Genomic DNA, 23,023 nt, shown 5'->3' on the forward strand with positions numbered 1-23,023 from the left:
TGATAAATATACATCTGCAGAGCTAAGCATAGGAATCACTGGGAAATGCAAGAAAAGTCCTGACGGGAGAATTCATATGTTAATGAGCCTTTCCAAGTGAGAACTTGGTTAAATATGCCATTTGCTGACATCATTGTTATGGACAGAGTGGAGATGAATTCTTTAAGAATTGGCCTTGCATATTCTCCTAGGGTTGTGTGGCCAGCGCATGCACCTGCGAAAGGGGGGAGTCTACTTAAGCGTCCTGGGGTACTTGCATCTCAGCGGCTCCACTCACTAGGGCTCCCGGGATTGGAGCGGGCGGACGGAGGTAGGTGCTCGAGCCGCGAGGCTAGCCAAGCAGAAGGGTAACTTTTCGAGGAATGACGTGCGCGCGCTCGCAGGACTTCGTAGAGACCTGCCAGTGGCACGGTCAGCAGTGACAGTTCCTGGAAAGCGGGAGGCGGAGAGATCTGGCTGGGCGGGCTACTGCGGACGGGAGCGGGGAGCTGATCCAGGTTGGGATCGCAAGCCTGGTAGCCAGCCCGCCGCGCTCCATGGAGGGTGGGACCGTCAGGAAGCGAACTGGTTACTTTTTAAATGCGAGCTCTGGTTACTTCTGAAGATCGCCGGCCCCGGGCGGGCTCGCGGCTCTGAGCCGAGACAGGGTTTTTCTCTCGGTGGTAGATGATCCAGGAGAGCCGCAGAGCCGGTCTGTGGGCGATGCGGAGGCCTGGACGAGGGGACTTGAAACGGAGACGTAGCGTCTGCAACGCCGGAGGGGACAGAGGGTCTCTGGAGAGCTAGAGGACCTTTTGCGGACCCCCCACGGCTGGCTAGGGGGCCGCTGCGGGTGAGAATTGTAGGGTTGCACTGCAACGGCGTTCGACGAGGACAGGCCTGCGGGAAAGTGCGTCACTGCGGGTGGGGGCGGTAGCGACCCCTAGCCCGCCGCGCGGAGTCGGCGCTGCTCCGGGCGCGGTGGGGGGGCGCCGCCTGCCGCGATTTAGTGAGGTTCCTGCGCTGCCCCCGCCCTGCTAGGGTTTCCGGAAATGGGGAGGCGCGGATGACCTGGAGGGCACCCAGTCGCCTTTTTCTCCAGGAAACCACCGGCGCCCCCACCGGGCCGCCAGCTTCGGCCGGTCGCGGAGCGGGTGGCAGTGAGCGCGCGCCGGGGGGCTCCGCGGATTCCTGGCTGCAGCGGGCGGCGGGACGGGGAGGCTGCAGGCCGTGCTTGTCTCGCGGCCGCAGGTGCGGAGGCGCGGTCTGGGTCCCGGGGCTTGAGGGCAGCCGGGCGGCGGGGACTGAACGCGGAAGGACTGCGAGTGTGCGCGCGTCGGTGCGCGCCTGAGAGGAGGCGGCTTTTCGTCAGAAGTTGGAGGATAGACGTGGGGAGCAGCGGCCGCTTGATACCGCTGTCAAGACGCAGGGTCGAGTCCTCTGCAATGGAGGTGAAGCTGTGCTGAGAGGTAGTGCGAAGCTTTTTTCTGTATGTCGGTAAGGGAGTTCGAAGGCAAGTGTCCTATCTCTGGGACAAGGGGGATTTTTTTCGGGGATGCTGCGGGGCCCGCGTCGTGGCCAAGGAGGAGTTCGCTTCCTGCCGCTGGGTCTTTGAGTACAATCCTTGGTAACCGGGACTGGGGCGGAAGGGAGGAGGCAGTGGGGCGAGAGTACAAGGGAAGAGCAGTAGACCAGAGCCGATACGTCCTGTGGGGCCGCCGAAGGGGGCCGGCCGCTGCTTTTCTCGGCCTGGCGGCCCGGGGCGCCCCCGCGCGGCCCAAGCCCTCGCCGCGGTACGGAGTGAAACAATGTTTTGCTGGGCGTAGGGGGCGCTGACGCCTGCTGTAAGGTGGTGTCTGTTCCTGGTGCGGGGTAAGTTGATCCAGTGGAGCTCTGATGGCCATCCTTCGCAGCCTTATGAATTCTCCCCCGACCTTTTCCAAAGAAGGCTGACATGCTTTCCCTCTGGGTCCCTCCCGCTCCATTTTTAAAAGCTCGGCTTTTCACATTAATCTGTGTCAGTATAAACCAGGCTATGTGTGGAATTTGTTTTTACAACTCGAGTCTCGTGACTTCTCAAACACTTTTGTTGAAGTGTTTTTTCTCTGGAAACTTGTTTCAAATGAGCGCTGTAAGTTTCACAAAGAGGAGTGTTGTTCAGGAGCCAACAGGTGACGGGGTGAAACCTGAGTCTGTGTGTACATTGGAGTCAAGTCTGGCTGCCGTTTCCTTGGGCCGCCGTTTAAAATAGAAATTCAGAAAATCAATAGGAGACTGACTGGGACATGATTTTGAGAAAATATCTGCATCCCCCATTATGGAAAATAATGACCTCATTAGAACAGTGCCTTGCGTGGTGAGCCTCACGCTGCAGCATGCGCTTTGGATTTTGTCTTTATATACCAGTTTACTGCCAAATAATCTGACCCCAAAAGCGTCGCTCTGGCAAAGGACCATGCTTTGTCATCATATTTCCTCCTTTTGTTAAGCAGTCTGTCTTACTGTCGTGGAATGTATTTGTGCAAGAAGTTAGAATGTTTTGAAATCCTGCAGAGTTCCACATTTCCTCTTGGATAAATAGCTTCTTGGCAGTTGGGTGGTACATGACAGCCCGCTCAGCTGTTGGTAAATCTAAGAGTTTGGTGGAAGTTTACCTGGAAAATGCAGAAGATACCAAAGGGCACATGGCCTTATGTCACTAATTGCTAGTATGAAGTACTTTTAGTAATGTTTCATAAGCGGTATGTTTGTGTAGAAAACTGTATTATGCTTTTATTTTACAGTTACCTTTATGGTTCATTTCAGTATAAGTGAAATTGAAGTGGGCTGTCTTGGCAGTGGCTTGTCTTTAGCAGACAGTAGGCACTGAGGACTCTTTGGGTGTGTGAAGATTTTAAAAACGTTACAGTTCAGTATCTCTTTCCTATGAAATCCAAATCTTGATTGTAATAGTTTTGATATCTATAGCTTTAAAAGGTCTCTTGATTTAACTTTTAAGTTAAGGACATCATAAACAAGGAATTGTGTATGTACATAAGAATTGTATATTTTTTGTATTGGAAAGAAAGAAAATGTTACAGGCTTCTGTAATATCAAATTTGTCTGTGGTTGAATTTAATTTATTTGCACATTTAGCCCGGAAGAATTAGAGTAGCTTTTGAATGGGTCTCTGTGATCTGCATCTTCTATGCACTTGTTAACAAGCATGTTAACAAAGAAGTTGTTAAACAGTTTATGGCCCACGGGATGGCACTTAGCAGCAGGGGACACCTAGGGAATGCTAGCCCAACTGAGTTTACAAATCAGTATCTCTTCTGGTTTTTGGTGATCAAAGGATTTCTAACTTCCCCTGGGCACGTTCACACAAGAAATGCTTTTTCATTGGGATCTTCCAGGGCTGTGGTAATTTCAGCATAGGAACTGGATTGGAATTTTATTGGGAAAAGCATTTGTAATAAGGAATATGGCCTTAGACTTGAACAGCAGGCATTGAAAATTAATTATTCCATTTTCAATTTGCATGATTCTGATTTGATTTGGTGACTTGGTCCAAGTAAATGATGAATTAATAGGAACCTTACCAGAACTCATATACAATTATAACCTCCATATGTATCAGATTGAACTCATTGTCCCCAACCTCTCAAATCCTTACCCCCTTTCTGATTTGCCTATATAGTATTTCTGCACTGGTTGATCATGTTTCAGTCTCTGAGACTCAAAACTATGTCTTAGACTTAGTTCTCCCCTTTCCTATTAGTTCCGTTTACGTTCTGAGCACCTCTGGGTGGGATCTGAACCACCGATCTTTCAGCTCGTAGTCCAGCACTTAACCATTTGTGCCACCACGCGGACTCCATATTCACACACATACCACCATTAAACAAAGCAAGGAAATGTATATTGCAGCTTTGGGAATATTCTTATCACAGTAACTACATTTACTTTTAAAGTTCTAGACTTTTAAGGATTGCCAGTTATCTTCTTTTTGGTATTCCTCAGAACTGCTCAATAATGACCTTTAAATATAAGGATGAATGAATGAATGGAGTGAATGAATCTGGAAAGTAAATTTTACGAGGAACCCCTCATTACATCTCAGCGTTGGATGAATGAGGTCATACTCTAATTTGGGTAACAAGCGGCACCTCACAGCCAAGCATATACTGGGTGCTCACAATTGTCGCTCTACCTAAGGCAACTAGAAAGGCCCTGCCATGTCCCATAGACCATTACACATGCTCTGTGTGTGTGTGTGTCTGTATGTGTCTGTGTGTGCTGGTGTGGGATGTTATGTATGTACTGGTTAGAACCTGCCATAGGGCAACTGGGAATGGCAGCCAATAATTTGGCAAAATAAGACACTGCTCTTCAGGAGGCTAGAACCCTCCTGAACTTAAAAAGAAGATGAAGTCCAGGTGTCAACATTCAATTTTTGTTTGTTATTAACATGTTCCTACTCCACAAGTTGCTAGTCAACCTCAAGAAGATCTATGTAGCCATAGTGGAAGTAACAATGCCAGTTGGTGCATTCCAGTGGTAATGGGTAATTCTTTGTAGTTATGTAATTCTTTTCTTCCTTAAAACTCTTTCCAATCCTTACAGCATCTTTGGGGAAAAAAAAAAGAGTTGTCACTTTTAAAGAACCAGGTCCCAAGATGTTTGTTGACTTTCAAAGGTATGACAACTTAAGGGCTGAGTTTATGAATGCTGAGAGCACTAGATTCTATTTCCTGTGTATTGTTCTTATCGCTTGAGTCAGATGTTCTCTTGACAATTATATGATGATTGAGAAGTCATGTATCTGCTAAGCTGTTTGTTTCTTGAGTTTTTTTTGTTTTTGAAGGGCAAGAAGTAGCTATTTAACTATTTTGAAGGAAGCCCGGAGAGGAAGGACAAAGGAGAGAAAGGGAACTGTTCCACTATTGGTGCATGATAATCACCCCCATGCCTGATCATCTTTGTCTTTCTAAGAAAAAAGTATCCCAGCTCTCTCTGCCTCACCTGGGGTTTCGTTCTCACCTTCCTTGTGTCCAGGCCCTTCTGTTTGTCATTCATTTCTTTTCTTGACTGTTTTAGTCTCTTCAAAATATTATCTGCAAAGACCTCATAACCTGTTGGAATTTAGTTTAGATACCTATTATCTTTGACTACAAGGCCATCTCTGACGATGTTATTAGTTATTAAAGGTTTTGCTACCTCTACATATGTTCTTAATGGTCAGACTGCCTATTTGGAACCTGAACAGACTCATCCCTGACTTAATAAAAACTGTTTTACTTTCTTTTCCCCATATAATGAGACTTATTTACATCCATAATAATAAAGAGATATTAGAGAGATGGAGCCCTACTGATTCATTTCCTTAACAGCAGCAAGGTTGCACAGGATTGGTCAATGAATAATTGTCATTCATTTGGGATTAAGCTCAATCCATTTATTACAGCGTTTCAAGACTAAGACAGTAATAATCAAAGAATACTGATGGTTTGAGGTATTTTGATTTGTTATTCTATTTCTGTCGAACATCCAACATGATGCCTTGCACAGTTTTTTTTTTTTAATAAACATTTTCAAAAGACATCATGTTTAATTTAGCTGTGGATCTGTAAGAAAATGTTAAAAAAAAAAAAAAGAAAACACTCTCCAGTGGTTCTCACAAAAGTATGTGTGTGTGAGAGAGAGAGAATATTATAAAGCCAGGGTTTTGAACCAATTAGTTCCTGTTCGAACCCCTGCTGAGAATTTGCATTTCTAACAAGTTCCCAGGTGATGCTAATGTTGCAGGTTAGGGACCAGTTCTGAGAACCACTAGTAGAGCAGTCATCCCGGCTCTTAGCGATTCTACAGGACACAGTAGAACTGCCCCGTAGGGTTTCCAAGGAGCAGCTGGTGGATTTGAACTGCCAACCTTTGGTTCACAGCCTTAGCGCTTAACCACTGCATCACCAGGGCTCCAGTAGAGCAGTCATTCTCAAAATTTATTATACATAAGATTCACCTGGGGATCTTTTTAAACTATAGATTCTGGTTCAGTTTATCTGGGGTGGAAATGTAAATTTCCACTGGGGTTCCAACCAGAATGAACCAGTTCGAAGCCCTGGATAAAGCAAATGGAGGAAAATGCACACAATTGGTGAATGTGAGTAATGGAAAAATATAGACGTTTCTTTTACTATTCTTGCAACTTTTCTAAAGTTTGGAATTATATCAAAATAAAATTTACCAAAAAATGAAGTGTAGGACACAGGGCAGGGCAGCTATTGTCCATCTAAGGGCAGTTTTGCAAAACAAAAAAGCATCCTGAAAAAATACATTTCACTCAGTATCATAACCCCAATTTTGAATTCTAGTTCTGGTGAGGGAGGAGAAATTCATTATAATTCAACTTATTTGTAAACCTGATCGGTGTCCCTATTTCATATGATTAACCATAAGAGACAATACCTGAAAATGAAATTAATAGAATTTTTCTATTCAATCTAAATCACCCATGGTCTCATGTTTGGCCTAAAAGATGGCATTTTGGCAGACCAAACACAACCATATTTAGATGTCATTAGAAAGACCCTTCATTGTGACTCAAAGCTTAAGCAATGGCAAGGGTCATAGCTCCCTTTTGTGCTGTTGAAGCAAATATGGTAGAGTAATGCAAATGCATAAAATTAAGGGGATTCCCTTGGTGGTGCAAATGGTTAATGTACTTAACTGCTAAGAGAAAGGTTGGAGGCTCTAGTCCACCTAGGGGCACCTTGAAAGAAAGACTTCGTGGTCTACTTCCAAAAAATCAGCCACTGAAAACCCTGTGGAGGAAACCAGAGTCTCAGAGAAGAAACTAGTCTATAAGGCTGATAGCCTACACAAGCCACAGCCTCATCTACCCTGAGACCGGAAGAACTAGATGGTGCCTGCCTACTACTACCAATTGTTCTGATAAGGGCCACAATAGATGGACCTGGATAGAATGGGATAAAAATGAGAAACAGACTCGAATTCTTAAAAAGTCCAGACTTACTGGACCAGTTGAGACTGGAGGACTCCCTGAGACTGTTGCCCTGAGATACTCTTTAAACTTTGAACTGAAACTATCCCACCTTTTAGCGAAATAAGAGATTGGCACACAAAATAAAGGATATCACCCATGAATGTGGGGCTCCATTAAAAAACCATCTATAGGAGAACAAAAGGTCAACAATTACTCTGAAGAAAAGATGAGAAAACAAGGGGGGGCGGGCAGGGAAACCAGAGTACTGGAGATGGAACAATCAGGGTGCAGTTAATGAGAATGTTGACACATTGTAAGAAGTTTAACTGATGTCACTGAACAATTTGTGCAGAAATTGTCAAGTGGGAACCTAATTTGCTGTGTAAGCTTTCACCAAAAACACAATAAAATATTACTTAAAAAAAGAAAGAAAAGAAAACTCTATAGAGCACAGTTCTGCTGACACGTGGCTTCAGTATAGTTTGTTGAAAGGCTGGTATAAATGGTTTTTGTTTGTTTGTTTGTTTGTTTTTTGTTTTAGATTTATAAAACCAAAACCCACTGCCGTCTAGTCAGTTCCGACTCATAGTGACCCCATAGGGTTTCCAAGGCTGTAAATCTCTATGGAAGCCAACTGCCATCTCTCTCTCCCACAGGAGCCACTGGTGGTTTCGAACCACTGACCTTTTGGTTAGCAGTTGATCGCTTTAACCACTGCACCACCAGGGCTCCTTTTAGATATATAGTCTCCTTAAAATGCCTCCTATGGGAAGAGTGGACTGTCTGCCATCCACTTACATCACTGCAGGTCTGCAGTACAGTAGCGTAGCCAGTTCGTCAAGAAAAGGAAATCGGCACAGTCAAGTCCCACCCCTAGGAGGCAGTGTAGTGCCATAGGGGTTGAAGATCACAGACGGAAATCAGACAGCCTGGGTCCTCAGGGTCTCTCTCTTTGCTAACTTATTGGCCTTGGACAATTGACCTGAAGCAAATAACTCTGAGGCTCAGTTTTCTCATCTGTTAAATGAGATACCTGCCTCATCAGGTTGGCTAATACAGGAATTAAATACCATAACGCAGGTAGTGCCAGGCTATGTACAGTGGAGTAAATCACCTGTCAGAGTGGGAACAAATGAAACTGGAAGCCATGCCTGGTAAAAATGACTTTGTCATTGATGCTCCTTCAGTTGTACTCCTCCCAATGTCAATATGTAAACAGAGGACTGAAAAATCAGTCCTCAGTGTAGTTTGCTGAAAGGCTGGAATGAATGTGTGGGAGTTGTAGGTTTGAGATGGGGCCAGCACATCCAGATGATTGGGGGAAGGGGGATCGTGGCACTTAGTGCTAAAGTTGATTTACCTTGATTAGGATAGTAATTTACTGTACATTTTCCACAAAAGGCTAATCAGGGAGTACAGCTGTAAAAGTAATTCAGGTCTTTGGCAATCTGTGTCTTTGTTCTGGCTTGGAATATCTGTAGTTTAATTTGTGATGTTTTCTTTTATAATACTCTGACATTTAGTTTTTAGTTTCTGTTTAATATTTATGTCCTTGGTAAGTTTCTTGAGTGCAGATACCTTAGTGTCTCCCTCCCCAGACAGATATGGCAAGGGACAAATGTTCATATTTCATGTTTCAGGTTAAATTGCACGGAAGGCGCCTTTTTTCCTGGTGAAGGTTTTTGAGTTACTAATTAAATTCTTAACCTCTAGTTCTCTTCCTTTGACAAGTGGGAGTTGTTTTTTTCAAAACAAAGGGAAAGACTAGATCCAAGAAAATTTCTGACTTTCATTAACGCATCCTTTTTTATTGAGGAATGTGCCTATGCTTAGCATGTCTTTTCTAAGTCAAGACATGAATGAATTGCACCTGTGTGAAATGACTTGTTTAAAAGCTCATAACCTCCTAGTGATAGCATAGGAAATGAGGTCATCTTTACTTTTCGTTCAGGGTGAATGAAAGTTAAATTTACTAGTCAGAATATCTACTGTGTGGCATTGCTTCTACTTCTAGTAAAGGTTGTAGCAGCTGGAGGTTTGACCATCATTTTTGAAGTTACATCTTTTTTTTTTAATGTTCTTCGATTTATAGATATAAAAAGTGTAAGTTTCAATAATCATTGTCTTTAATACTTAACATTTTCTAACTCTTACTACAAATTGAAATTGATGGCACCTAACAACAGCAAAAAGTATCTCTAGTTGCATTGAGAAAGTCGCTGAAAAATGACATAGTCCTGGCCTGAAAGTGTTCAGATTTTCACTCCTTTTCCACTTGTTGAAGCAAATGAATTTATTAAAGCAGAAGAGTCTTTGGAAGTCTGACATGTCAGGCATCTAGTATGACTAGATTAAAGTTTCTTAGCTGTGTGACCTCGGGCAGTTCACTTTCCTGAGCTTTGTTTCTCTAAAATGATTGGCTTGGACTAATTATTTATGATTTTCTTTAAATCTTTTTATTTTTGGAAAAGAGTAGGTATAAAAAGCTATATCTGATTCTGAAAGTTCTGCATATTTTTTTTTTCCTTCTTAGTGCCTTGGGAGGAGAGGCAGAGGGCTGGGGTGATGATAAACAAAGTTCCTGGATTGTAGGGCAGGGGGTGCTGTCTTGACACCCTTGTTGCCCCCTTGATCCGAGGAGGTTTTTCGTTCAGAGGAGAATTTAATCTTACTTTGCCCAATCGCTGACTGCCAGCATATTTCACACATAACAGGTACCGCATAGGATACGACTATAGGGTCACTATGAGTCGGAATCGACTCGGTGGCAGTGGGTTTTTGTTTGTTTTGTTTTGTTTTTAGCTACTGCATAATTTTTCAACTGATGTTTGTTTATAATGCAAACACACATTAATAGTCACCAAGCTGGATTTTATTTTAATCTAGAGCTTCTGGCAGACTTTAGCTCTTAGATAGTAAAGGCTTGAGGATTTAATGACATAAAAACACTGAATTGTGTTATTTCTGTTTTAGTGAGTAGACTAAGTTTAGTGTCTTAACAAAACTTTATTAGAAGTCTGAAGCCTAAGCTGTTTGGCCCACTGGACCACTCTGCACCCTGTGCCAGCCACACTGTCTTGTCAGGAAAATCACTTAGGAAATGTGGGGTGTCTGGAGCCATTTTCATGGCGTGGAGTAGTGGACAAGGCTAGGAAAATCACTTAGGAAATGTGGGGTGTCTGGAGCCATTTTCATGGCGTGGAGTAGTGGACAAGGCTAGGAAAATCACTTAGGAAATGTGGGGTGTCTGGAGCCATTTTCATGGCGTGGAGTAGTGGACAAGGCTAGGAAAATCACTTAGGAAATGTGGGGTGTCTGGAGCCATTTTCATGGCGTGGAGTAGTGGACAAGGCTAGTGGCGCTGTTCCTTCTACAACTCATGGCTGCAGAGTGATTTCATTTGTGGGAAGTTAGAAGGTCAGCAAAGCAATTTTCTTGAAAACCTTTCTAATGAATAGTGTGTAAAGAGGCACCCACTAAAGGCATCTGGAAATAAGCTAGATTTGGTGGCATTTTCTGGAATACTGAGCTGGTAAGGATGCCATTTCTGAATTGTATAGCCCTAGAGTTTAAGTTTCATTGGGCTTGGGGGAAGGGGGTGATGATACTGGTAATTTGGTTACTTACCCTGAGCCCAGATGTGTGTAAATAGGCGTTCAATAAAAACTGGAGGGTAAGAGTAATGGGTTTAAGTTTTCAGTGTCTTTGTTTTTTCTTATGTTGTCCACAGCAGCCATTGCTTGATGTCCAGTGACTGAGGAACCAGTGTTTTAACTTTCTTATTATGCCATTGGAGATGGAGCCCAAAATGAGCAAACTCGCCTTTGGCTGTCAGAGAAGTTCCACGTCAGATGATGATTCCGGCTGTGCGCTGGAGGAGTACGCCTGGGTCCCCCCGGGCCTCAGACCAGAACAGGTAGGAACCTAATCATCTGAGGCTTTCTGTTGGTTTTCAAACATGATTTAATTTTTTTTAATTTAGAGAACATCAGTGCAACTCTGTTTTTGCTTTTTAAGGTCATGCTTAGTTTCTAGATGAAAGTTTTTCATGTCTTTTGCACTCCTGGAGCCAGAAGGCCTGTAATGATGCTGTTTTTTGTCCTAATGAATAAAATCCAGAGTACTGCATACATTTGTTATGTGTATTTCTGGAGAGTAGTTTTGAGGGTGTGAGAGGAATTTAACCTTTTTAGAAAACTTCAATAACAACAACAAAAAGGTAATAAAAGGAAAGAGGAAAGTTCCATGCCAGTTCCCAGCAATGCATTTGCTTTGGAAGAGCGATCTACAGAGCTACAGGAAGTAATCTGAAGTGTTACTGCTTAGAAATTTGACCTTTGATAACTTTCCATATAAAAGAATATTGTCACTACACCATGTTTATTGAGAAAAAGAGAGTTAATTTTGTGTTTTGGTTATATTGTTGTTTAAGGGAAGATGAGAACATATCTACATGCCTATTTTTATTTTCCAAAATCCTTATAACGATGAAATTGTTTAAAATTGCTGGTGCTAGGTATTATATAAGGGCAGAGTCAAGGTTTGAAATAAAAGGTGACAATTGGGCGTGTAGTTGCTTCTGAGTTTCGGTGATGTTTCCCATATGGTGGGAACTACTTTGAGAATTGTCATTGTTAGCTACCATCAAGTCGGTTCCCAGCTCATGGCGACCCCCATGCACCACAGAACGAAATGCTGCCTAGTCCTTTGCCATCCCTATGATTGGTAGTAAATTGGACCATTGTGATCCATAGGGTTTTCATTGACTGATTTTTGGAAGTAGATCACCAGACCTTTCTTCTTAGTCTTAGCCTGGAAGCGCTGCTGAAATCTATTCAACATCATAGCAATATGCAGGCCTCCACTGACAGATAGTGTCTGCGCTTGAGGTGCTTTGGCGGAGAATTGAACCTGAGTCTCCTGAGTGGAAGGCGAATTCTACCACTGAACTACCATTGCCACCCATACCCCTTTGCAAATAGGGTGTCCTTACTCGTCCAGGGCCTACCACAGTACTTGGCGCACATATAGCTGGTATTCAGTTAAGTGTTTACAACTGTAAAAAGTTTCTATAGCTGACAGAATGGGGGGTGGGGAGTCCTGGTGCAGCAGTTAGAAAAGCAATATTTTGGCAAACTACTTAGAGAGAAGCTTAGGGTGGGTAGGTTTTGTGTGATACTAAGATACTGAAGCAGACAGGCCCCACATTCCCTAATCTCCTGTCTTTTTTCCTTTAATCACTTTCATTCTTTCTTTCTAAGCCCTGTAGTATTTTTTGCAGTGCTCATTAAGGGATGTTCCTTTAAAACAACCAAAAAAAAAAGCAAAAACATTTGAGTTCTCCTTTCAAACTGAACTAAGTACAGCTCCATATGGCTCTTCGCCTTTCCTTGGGGAAGTGAACTCCAGGTATTTGGAAGACAACACCCGTAGAAGCAAGGAAAGCTGATGCTTGAGAGAACTTGATAAGGGAGAGTTTACAAAGTTTAACAAAACAGCTTTTGTCTGTGTAACATGTAAAATTCGGGGAGCAAATTGAAGGTGTTTATGTAGTGGCTGATTTTAGACAGTGTCACACAGCCTGCGTGGTCATTTGCAGAATCCACCCAGGACATTCAGTTGGCTCACCCTTGGAAGATTGGCTGAGGAATAATAGCATTAAATGTGCATATTTTATGGTGCATAATTTATGATGTCCCTAATTGTCACTACAAATTACATTCCTGAAGAGCAATTTAGCAGCTGGGTGCTAGTTATCTGCAGGTTTGCAGTTCTGCTGAGTTAGCTCAGCTGGTCTTCTCATTAGCTACGAGAAGCCAAATCCTGTCAGAGGCCAAATCCTTGGGCCTAAAGGGAAAAGTCGCTTTTTAAAAGACTGAATAAGCCAAGGTGTTCCGTTTCCGTATGCTGATGTCATTCTCTACATCTCTTGCCCAGATCCAGCTTTATTTTGCTTGCTTACCAGAGGAAAAGGTTCCTTACGTTAACAGCCCTGGAGAGAAACATCGGATTAAACAGCTTTTGTACCAGTTGCCGCCGCATGACAATGAGGTAAAATAACAGGAAGAAGGCGAAATTAGAAGAAAAAAGAAAATATATGATAAGCATTGAGATGCTGCTCATAAACCACATCGGTTAGGGCTCTCTTGCCTTTCTTCAGTTCAAATTTGGCTGGAGAATACAGCTTTCCGTTCTTTAAGAGAAGAGGGTGTTAGTGCAATAAACTTAACACAAGTCAGTTTTTAGTGTTTGGAGCCACCCACCAATTATCAGGAGCCTACAAATTCCTGAGATTTCACTGCCCCTGCGAACAGGGTGAATGCTTTATGGTAGTTGAGGCCTCAGGATGAAGTGACTGCCTGTAGAATTTCAAGTGGAAGTGGCAATTACCAAGTTTAACCCTTTTGTAGAAAGGTTAACATTTTACAGTGTTTTTAATATCTCTGCTAAGGGTTTAAATTAAACATCTATTATTAAAAAAAAATTGTTCCTTCCAGTTGCACTTCCCTTTTGCTAGAGCAGCTGAATGATTTAGGCCTGGTGTCACATTAAAAGTGGGGATTCATGAGGCAGGCCAGCGAAACTTGCTGTTTTATTGCATGAAAATCCAACTCTAGAAAGGAAGACTTGTGAGGAAGTCCGCTCCAGTGTGTGCTTCTGCTTTCCTTTCTGCACAGGTGCGGTATTGCCAGTCTTTGAGTGAAGAAGAGAAAAAGGAGCTGCAGGTGTTCAGTGCACAGCGGAAGAAAGAAGCCCTCGGAAGAGGGACAATCAAACTTCTGTCCAGAGCAGTTCTGCACGCCATCTGTGAGCAGGTAACCCTTCATAGATTGGGTAACTCGTGGCAGTTGTATGGATGGAATGAGTTGGCAGTGTACGTGGCAGGGCTGGCACAGACATGAGCCCCAAGAGTCTCCAAAAAGGAAGAGAAAGAAAGCCAGCCTAGCTGTTTATTACATATGGATTAATCTTTACAGCTGGCTCCCCTGCAGCGTGTGACGGGGGAGCCACTCTGCCTTATATAAGGTAAACATGGGATAGTCTTACCTTTTGTGGGATCCTGGCAGGCTGGGAGGTGCTAGGGTACACCTGATTTTTTAACAATGCAGACACATAATGAAGACATTCAGACCCTTTCTGGCAGTTCTCAGAGTAGGAAATGTATCCAACAGGAGGCTGGCTCAGGAAAACCACTGTTAAATGTGAATCCGATTCAAACTGAGCTTAGAAATAGCGAAGGCTTGTAGTGTACCTGAGGCATGTTCACTGCAGCTGAGAGCCACAAAAAAAGGAATTAAAGAGCCATTTAATCACTAACAGAAGGGGGACAAAACGAAAGCTCTCGTGACAAATGTGGCATTTCATGTAACATGGGAAAGGCTGAGCACCCTGACATTTAAAAAGGATCATTTTCAATTTGAATCTTTTTGTTTTTAGTGTGGGTTGAAGATAAATGGTGGTGAAATTGCCGTGTTTGCCTCTCGCGCGGGCCCTGGAGTGTGCTGGCACCCATCCTGTTTTGTCTGCTTCACGTGTAATGAGCTGCTGGTCGACCTCATCTATTTTTATCAGGATGGAAAAATTCACTGTGGCAGGCACCATGCTGAACTGCTCAAACCACGGTGCTCAGCATGTGACGAGGTAAAAGAATTCATCCCTTAACACTGGAAAAAATGAGCTTCTAGTAAGCCAATATTCCACTGGTCATATCTAAGCAAAATATAAACATCTCCTGGTTTTCGCTCTATATGTAGATTTTTAAGATAACCCTTGTACATTCATATAATGGAATAATATTTAGCTAATAAAAAAAAGGAAACCCTGATGGTGTAGTGGTTAAGTGCTACAGCGGCTAACCAAAAGGTCAGCAGTTCAGATCCACCAGGCGCTCCTTGGAAACTCTATGGGGCCGTTTTACTGTGTCCTGTAGAGTCGCTATGAGTTGGAATCGACTCGACAGCAGTGGGTTTGGTTGTTTGGTTTTTTTTTAATAAAGAAAAGGCAGGTGTCTTTGTGCGTTGATAAGTTTGATGTCTTTGATGTACTGCAAGGAAAAAATAATTTGCAGAAGAATATGTAGCACATGATCTTGTTTTTATTAAATAAAGAAAAACAATGTAGTACCCATATTTGTATATGCTCAGAAAAAAGACGGAAAGACCCATGCTAGGTTAACAGTTATTACCCACAGTGCATGTGGAGAAGGATGGTGGTGTGAAAGGAAACTTTTTTTTTGTCTTTAAGCTTTTTATTTTAAAATAATTTTAGATTTATGGAAGAGTTGCAAAGAGAGTAGAGATTTTCTGTATATTCTTCTCCCAGCTTCTCCTAATGTCAACATCTAGATTTATGGAAGAGTTGCAAAGAGAGTAGAGATTTTCTGTATATTCTTCTCCCAGCTTCTCCTAATGTCAACATCTTATATAGCCATGGTACCTTTATCAAAAATAAAAAGTTAATATTGGTAGAATACCATTAACTAAACTACAAACTTTATTTAGATTTTCCCAGATTTTCTACTAGTATCCTCTCTGTATTCCAGGGTTTAATCCAGGCTACCTCATTGGATTTGTTCATCATATCTCCTTAGTCTTCTTCAATCTGCAGCAGTGAACTTTCAATTTTTACTTTTATACATTTCTTGATTTTAAAATTTTTTTTCAACGAGGTGCTATTGGAAAATTTTCTTGAAACCAAAAATATAAAAAATTTGAAGTGTTCGAACTAGAGATGGCCACTAGGTCAAACAAAGCACACAAGTGCTGGTCACATTAACGTAGCATCCATATAGCTATGATTCTGTTGCCTCCACAGACATTTTTATACGTTTTCTTTCTATTAAAACACAGATCAGTAAATGTTAGAATGTTCAGACTGTGCCGACACAGTGCTTATTGGGAGGTCAAACATATGACCAAATGAATTAGCTCCAATGTAGAAATATGTTTTATTTTTTAAAGTTTAAGTGGGCACTTAGATTCTCTTTTTTAACGTTACCAATTTCTGCTCTTGTTTTTAGTGAAATGAAGTTAGATTTCAGCTTTTGGCTGTATAAGAAACAAAGTTAGTTATAGATGTGATTCTTTTAAAAGCCAGTGTTATCTGTCAGTTGCTCAGAAAACATGCGGTTACCAGGCCTTCAACAATAGCTCACAGTCATTTATTTCGTGTTTTTAAAGATCATTTTTGCTGATGAGTGCACAGAAGCTGAGGGTCGCCACTGGCACATGAAACACTTTTGCTGCCTTGAGTGTGAAACGGTCCTAGGAGGCCAGAGATACATCATGAAGGATGGCCGCCCATTCTGCTGTGGCTGTTTTGAGTCTCTGTATGCAGAATACTGTGAAACCTGCGGGGAACACATTGGTGAGTGCAACCATTCTGCCTTGTCATATATCCATTTGTCTGTGATCATCCACAGTCTTATTTTTTCTTTAATTCTTCCGTTGAGGCATAATTTATGTACAATGAGGTGTACATTTCTGAAATGTTTGGTGAGTTTTTGACAAATGGATATATAGTTGATTCTCCTTATTTGCAGTAGTTTTGTTCTTCTGGGGCAGTGGAGGTTCAGTGGTAGAATTCTAACCTTCCGTGCAGGAGGCCCAGGTTCGATCCCCAGCCAGTGCCCCTCAAGCACAGCCACTACCTGTCAGTGGAGGCTTTCATCTTGCTGTGATGCTGAACAGATTTCAGCAGAGTTTCCAGACTAAGACAGGCTAGTCAGAAAGGCCTGGCGATCTACTTCTGAAAATCAGTCAGCGAAAACCCTATGGATCATAATGGTCTAATCTCATTGTGCCTGGGGTCACCATGAGTTGGGGACCAGCTCAACAGCAGCATGTTCTATGAGGGAATACCGAGCCAGCCTCGTTTGACCTCAGCTGGGAACACGCACACGGCACTGAACGTGCCTGGGAATGACTGCGAAAGCACTACGAGTATTGACTTTGGAGTTACAAATAAATTTTAGCAAGTCGGCAAACTTGCAAATACAGAATCCTGCCAATAGTGAGGATTGACTATACCTGTATGACCTACACCCCTATCAACATACAGAACATTTTCATCACCCCAGAGAGTTTCCTCATGTTCACAGTCCTTATTTCCTGTCCGTTTCTTCCTTCTTCCTTTGTGTCAAGCTGTACCATAACCTGTTCTGTCCTTTGTCGAAATAGGTGTCGATCACGCCCAGATGACCTATGACGGGCAGCACTGGCACGCGACAGAAGCATGCTTTTCTTGTGCCCAGTGTAAAGCCTCTTTGTTGGGATGTCCTTTCCTTCCGAAACAAGGTCAGATTTATTGCTCGAAAACATGCAGCCTTGGTGAAGACGTCCACGCCTCTGATTCCTCTGACTCTGCATTCCAGTCAGCTCGCTCGAGAGACTCCAGAAGAAGTGTCCGAATGGGGAAGAGCAGTCGGTCAGCAGATCAGTGCAGACAGTCTCTGCTCTTGTCCCCTGCTCTGAACTACAAGTTTCCTGGCCTTTCAGGCAGTGCTGATGACACGCTTTCTCGGAAATTGGATGATTTGAGTCTCACCAGGCAAGGAGCAGGTTTTGTCAATGAAGAATTTTGGAAAGGCAGAGTAGAGCATGAAACCCCAGAAGACCCTGAAGAATGGGCTGAACACGAAGATTATATGACCCAGCTCCTTCTCAAGTTTGGTGATAAAAGCCTCTTTCAGCAGCAGCCCAATGAGATGGATATTCGAGCCAGTGAGCATTGGATATCTGATAACATGGTTAAAAATAAGACCGAGTTAAAGCAAAATAACCAGAGCCTTGCAAGTAAAAAATACCAATCTGATATGTATTGGGCACAGTCACAGGACGGACTGGGTGATTCTGCTTATGGCAGCCACCCAGGCCCTGCAAGCAGTAGGAGGCTCCAGGAATTGGATCTGGACCATGGGGCTTCAGGATATAATCATGATCAAACACAGTGGTACGAAGATTCCCTGGAGTGTTTGTCAGACTTGAAACCAGAACAAAGTGTTCGGGATTCTATGGATTCCTTGGCTTTGTCCAATATCACAGGTATGTAATCTAGGGATTATGGGGTATTTGAAGGAGTAGGTACTAAAAAGTGTACTTAAAAAATTACAATTCAGCATCAGTAGGGATGTTATTTAAAACTATAAACCAAGGGAAGGAAGAAGGAGTTTCTGTTAAATGTCAAACACTGTAGCAGTCCCATATGTATATATGCATGTGTGAGTACTTGTGTGTGCATGTGTAAACTATATTTTCAACACAACCCTCTGGGATAGGTATTATCCTTGTTTTAAAGAGGAAGAATTGGATAAAAAACTTGATTGAAACCAGAGAGTTAATAAATAATGGAGCAGTGATTTGAACCCAGGCCTCTCTGACTCCAAAAATTTTCTCCTTCAGGTTATGGAAATAAAGCACTTTAGCTATGTTTAACTGGTGTTGGTATTTCTATGGTTGTGAAGTAAACTTAGCTAAGTCTATGACCATTAGTGAGTTAACCTGTGCAATGGTCTCTTGAGCAAGAAGATTACACGTGTCCCCCCTAATTAAAGTTTTTGGGTAATAGAGTATGCAGCTGGATTGTACTGAAAGATACTGTAGTTTTTGGATTATGCTATATGAATTTTAAGATACTGAAATTGGCCTGCACACTTTATATGCTCATAACATTTTTTACATTTTCCTGAATTGCCCTGTGGCAGTGGACAGCTTAAAAATAACTACACGTATTTTACTCAGATTATAAAATAATCTCACTCTAATGTTTTCAAAGCACATCCAGATCAGTTATCTACATTATGTCCTGAAAACAACCCTGAGCCATACAGAGTAAATGATATTACTGCATCTTATAAATGAAGAAACTTGAATTACCAGGAGGTCAAATGCCCAATATTACATAGGTTTTAAAGGCAAGATTGGGCCTAGAACCTAGCTCTCCTGGATCTTATTATTTGCCATAAGTCTTTGGATATAGAAATGTTGCTGTTACACGGCTGGTCTTGTAGTCAAACTAACGGCATCCAGTCCTTTTATAAAGGTTTTGTTAAGTATAACATAGACAGGAAAGGCCTTAGTGGCTGCCCACTACCAAAAATGACCCTGGCCAGGTACTGCAGTTGCAAGGAGGGATAAGATAATGCTGCCCTCCTGGCTTCTACAGACTTGTCAAAGATAATAGAGGGGACTTGAGGAGGAATGGTGGGTGAAATGAAGTTATTGAGCACCTCCTTTGTGCCAGACACTATGCTAGGTGTCTTAACATCTAATAATAAAAATAGACATCATTTGGTAGAAGTTTAAGTGTTAGGGCTGATAGTCCTTAACAATAATGGGCTGAAAAACAGGCTCCCTTTAGAAAATACTGACGATAATTCACAGCCCTCCATATTGTCTCTTAGAGTCTGTTGGGATATCTTACCTTACCTGGGCCCTGATATGAGCAAAGAAGAGCAATAACAGTTTTGAGAAAAATTTTAAAGTCAGGTTAATCTGGTAGTGGTATATTATTTTATGGATTGGAGGGGGAGAAGACTGGATGAAGGGAAACCAATATAATAGTCTAGATCAGGGGCTGATTAACTTCTTCCCATAAAGGGCCACATAGTACTATGTGGGCCATACAATCTCTGTTGCAATTACTCAACTCTACCATTGTAGCAAGCAAACATACATGGTACATAAACAAATGGGTATAGCTGTGTTCCAGTAAAACCTTTTACAAAACTGACTGCAGGCTGGAGTTGGCCCTGGATTTGGCCAAGTCCTCCCCAGCTTACACCTAGACCAGTGGTTAGCAAACTAAATGGTTAGTTTGCTAACCATTGGTCTAGGTAGAAAATGAGGAGGACTTGCTCATAAATGGTAACCATGTGGATACAAAAGAAGGGATAGATTTGAGAGATGTCCAGATGAAGCAGTCTGGCTTTAATTGATTGAGGGGCAAAGCTTCTACACCTTATGTTAATAAACTAACGAAGGGCTTCTATGAAGACCTTGAAAATTTTTGCTGTTCTTGTTTTGCTGTAACTAATCTTTGGCTCCAGAACAGCTGGGCTGTGCCCCTTGTATTGATAATAAAATTCTTTCCTCTTCTCAGTCAGTATATGTGCAAGTTGGTTTCCCCTAGAGGGTGTTAATCAAATATTGGAAATTTGGGATAATTTTCTTTGAAAAAGTTCCTTTTCAGTAGCTTGTTTGTAATAATTGTTAGACTGTTAAGATTATTGGGACTCACATCTTGCCACGTCCTCTCTTCTAGGGGCTTCAGTGGATGGGGAAAGTAAGCCAAGGCCGTCATTATATTCTCTGCAAAACTTTGAGGAAATGGAGGCAGAGGATTGTGAAAAAATGAGCAATATGGGAACTCTGAACTCCTCCATGCTGCACAGGAGTGCAGAGTCCTTGAAGAGTCTAAGTTCAGAGCTGTGTCCAGAAAAAATCATGCCCGAAGAGAAACCAGTGCATCTGCCAGTGCTCAGAAGATCCAAGTCGCAGTCCAGACCACAGCAGGTCAAGTTTTCGGATGACGTCATTGACAATGGAAGCTACGACAACATCGAAATCCGGCAGCCTCCAATGAGTGAGAGGACTCGGAGACGGGTCTACCACTTCGAAGAGAGGGGATCCAGGTCTCAGCATCATCATCGCCGCAGAAGAAGTAGAAAGTCTCGCTCTGACAATGCCCTGAATCTTGTTACAGAGAGAAAATACTCCCCTAAGGACAGACTGAGGCTTTACACCCCAGATAACTATGAGAAATTTATACAGAACAAAAGTGCCCGGGAGATCCAAGCATACATACAGAATGCTGATCTCTATGGACAGTATGCCCATGCCACTTCCGACTATGCACTACAGACCCCAGGAATGAATAGGTTCCTAGGACTCTACGGTGAGGATGATGATTCCTGGTGTTCTTCCTCCTCCTCTTCCGACTCAGAAGAAGAAGGTTATTTTCTTGGACAACCAATCCCTCAACCACGGCCACAGAGATATGCCTACTATACAGACGACCTTTCTAGTCCAACTTCTGCACTCCCTACCCCTCAGTTTGGTCAGAGGACAACTAAATCCAAGAAGAAAAAGGGACACAAAGGCAAAAACTGTATTATTTCATAACCTAGTAGTTGTGGAGATCCTTTGTTTAAATTTAGCCATTAACCATCTGAATTATGCTTTTTCTTCCATAGGAAAGTTGCTAAAATAGTTTAAAGTGCTTTGCCCATGTAAATGAGAACCCGACTGCTGTTTACAGTGTCAGATTAACATTTGGAAGGTGTGATTTCTCCAGCTTATTCTCCTTGGATGTTGCCAGGTTTACGTGACATCTCGTGCCTATCGGGTACATTACAGTTTTATATAGCTGCTTTGGTCTCCGATCCCCAAGAGAATACTAAAGAAACTGTCGCAAGGTGAATGGATGGGGGTGTTGACTTTAGAAGATGGAGAACTTCAGCCACCTTTGTAAAGCAACAGTGTTTGTCATTCCTGTTAGCCATGTTGGCTTGGGTCCTGATCAGTTTGTCTTGTGAGGCATGCACATAGTTACTCTGACCTAGCTAACACTGTGCACCATATCGTGCGAGGCCAACTTGTCCCCTTTCAACCCTCATTAGCCAGCTAAGGAATACTCCCCTAAGGAGTATTAGCTCCAGCTACAGATTGAAAAAAACATTGCTATTTATAATGTAGTATTTCATAGACTTAAGTGTATTCCTAATTTAACGGTGCAAATATTAATGTATATACTGTACAGTTCAGATTTTAAAGCTGATATTTTTATATCCCTGAATTGCAAGATGTTTGTTACACTGCAGTACTAGATTTGTTTAGGGACCCAGCAACAGCATTTATGGATGAAATGATTGCTTGTATTTTAGTCAGGGTTTATAAGCTTAGACGGTCAAATTTATATTGCTTAGTGATGGAAAGTTCAGGTTTTTTTTTTTTTTTCTCCCAATATCAAAAAGGCTCTGTATGCATGGTGGGGCTATGTAAATACTCTTTAAAACTATGGCCCTATTAATCTTACGAGTGTTATTTATGGGTCAAGCAATGTAAACTGCATAAATGTAAAAACAAACAAAAAAACCCACACATACCCGTGGAATATATGGTAAAAACAAGTAGAAGCTGTTTGGGTGAGTGGTTCTCCTCCACTTTTGGGGGTGAGGGGTGCCTTTTCACTTTCCGCAAGGTGGTGATTATCTTTTAGGGTAAGGGAAGAGACCAAAACTACAAGGATCTGCTTTTTGTGGCAGATGACTTTGTAGATGTATTATGTGAGGAAAGTTATTCTTTTTTATCCCTCCCTTCCAGCTAATTTGTTGACCTTTAACAGCAATTTTGAAAACTGAGTCTTCTGGTTATGTTTTTCTTTTAAAATCTTTACATTAGAGGATGCTGTGCCACTGCTATTCAAGTTAAATATGAGGTTCTAGTTCAAGGGAAAATTATGTTGGATTTGAACTAATGAGTTTATATTTTGATATGTGCCATTCTCGCACATATGTTTCAGTTCTAACTAAAGGTCCTAGTGGCATCTGAGGACCTTTAGGGAGGTATTTAATAAATGCTTAATAAATAGCAAACTACATTTCTGAATACAAATCTTTGCAAATATATTCAGGTAACTTCCATTTTGCTCATCTGTTCACGTATGACTTATTTTGCAGTCTTTCTATCATCAACCACCATTTGACTCCTCTGTGTCCAGTCATCCCCTACTAGTAGGTAGGACATAAAACCCAAAAACCAAACCCATTGCTGTGGCATTGATTCCGATTCATTGTGACCTTATAGGGCAGAGTAGAGCTGCCCCATAGGGTTTCCAAGGCTGTAATTTTTATGGAAGCTGACTGCCATATCTTTCTCCCGTGGAGCCGCAGGCGGGTTCGTATCGCTGACTTTCGGTTAGCAGCCCAGTGCTTAACCACTGTGCCACCAGGGCTTCTTAGGTAGGATTTGAAAACCAAAAAAACCAAACCAGTTGCTGTTGAGTCAGTTCCAACTCATGGCAACCCCATATGTGTCACAGTAGAACTGTGCTCCATAGCGT

At 42.3% G+C, this 23,023-nt stretch overlaps 1 protein-coding gene across 1 annotated transcript; it reads left to right on the top strand.

Annotated features, from left to right (window-relative positions):
• The first annotated feature begins 1,214 nt into the window (after window positions 1-1,214).
• On the top strand, window positions 1,215-21,917 carry PRICKLE1 (prickle planar cell polarity protein 1). The gene is made up of 8 exons (XM_023738853.1): window positions 1,215-1,448; window positions 10,695-10,880; window positions 12,902-13,015; window positions 13,642-13,779; window positions 14,402-14,605; window positions 16,144-16,330; window positions 17,143-18,006; window positions 20,225-21,917. Exons 2-8 carry the CDS (start codon window positions 10,749-10,751, stop codon window positions 21,082-21,084), a joined length of 2,499 nt encoding a protein of 832 aa, XP_023594621.1. The 5' UTR covers window positions 1,215-1,448; window positions 10,695-10,748; the 3' UTR covers window positions 21,085-21,917.
• The last annotated feature ends 1,106 nt before the right edge of the window (window positions 21,918-23,023 follow it).

Source organism: Trichechus manatus, unplaced genomic scaffold (genome assembly GCF_000243295.1).
Source record: "Trichechus manatus latirostris isolate Lorelei unplaced genomic scaffold, TriManLat1.0 scaffold00123, whole genome shotgun sequence".
Lineage (NCBI taxonomy): Eukaryota > Metazoa > Chordata > Mammalia > Sirenia > Trichechidae > Trichechus > Trichechus manatus.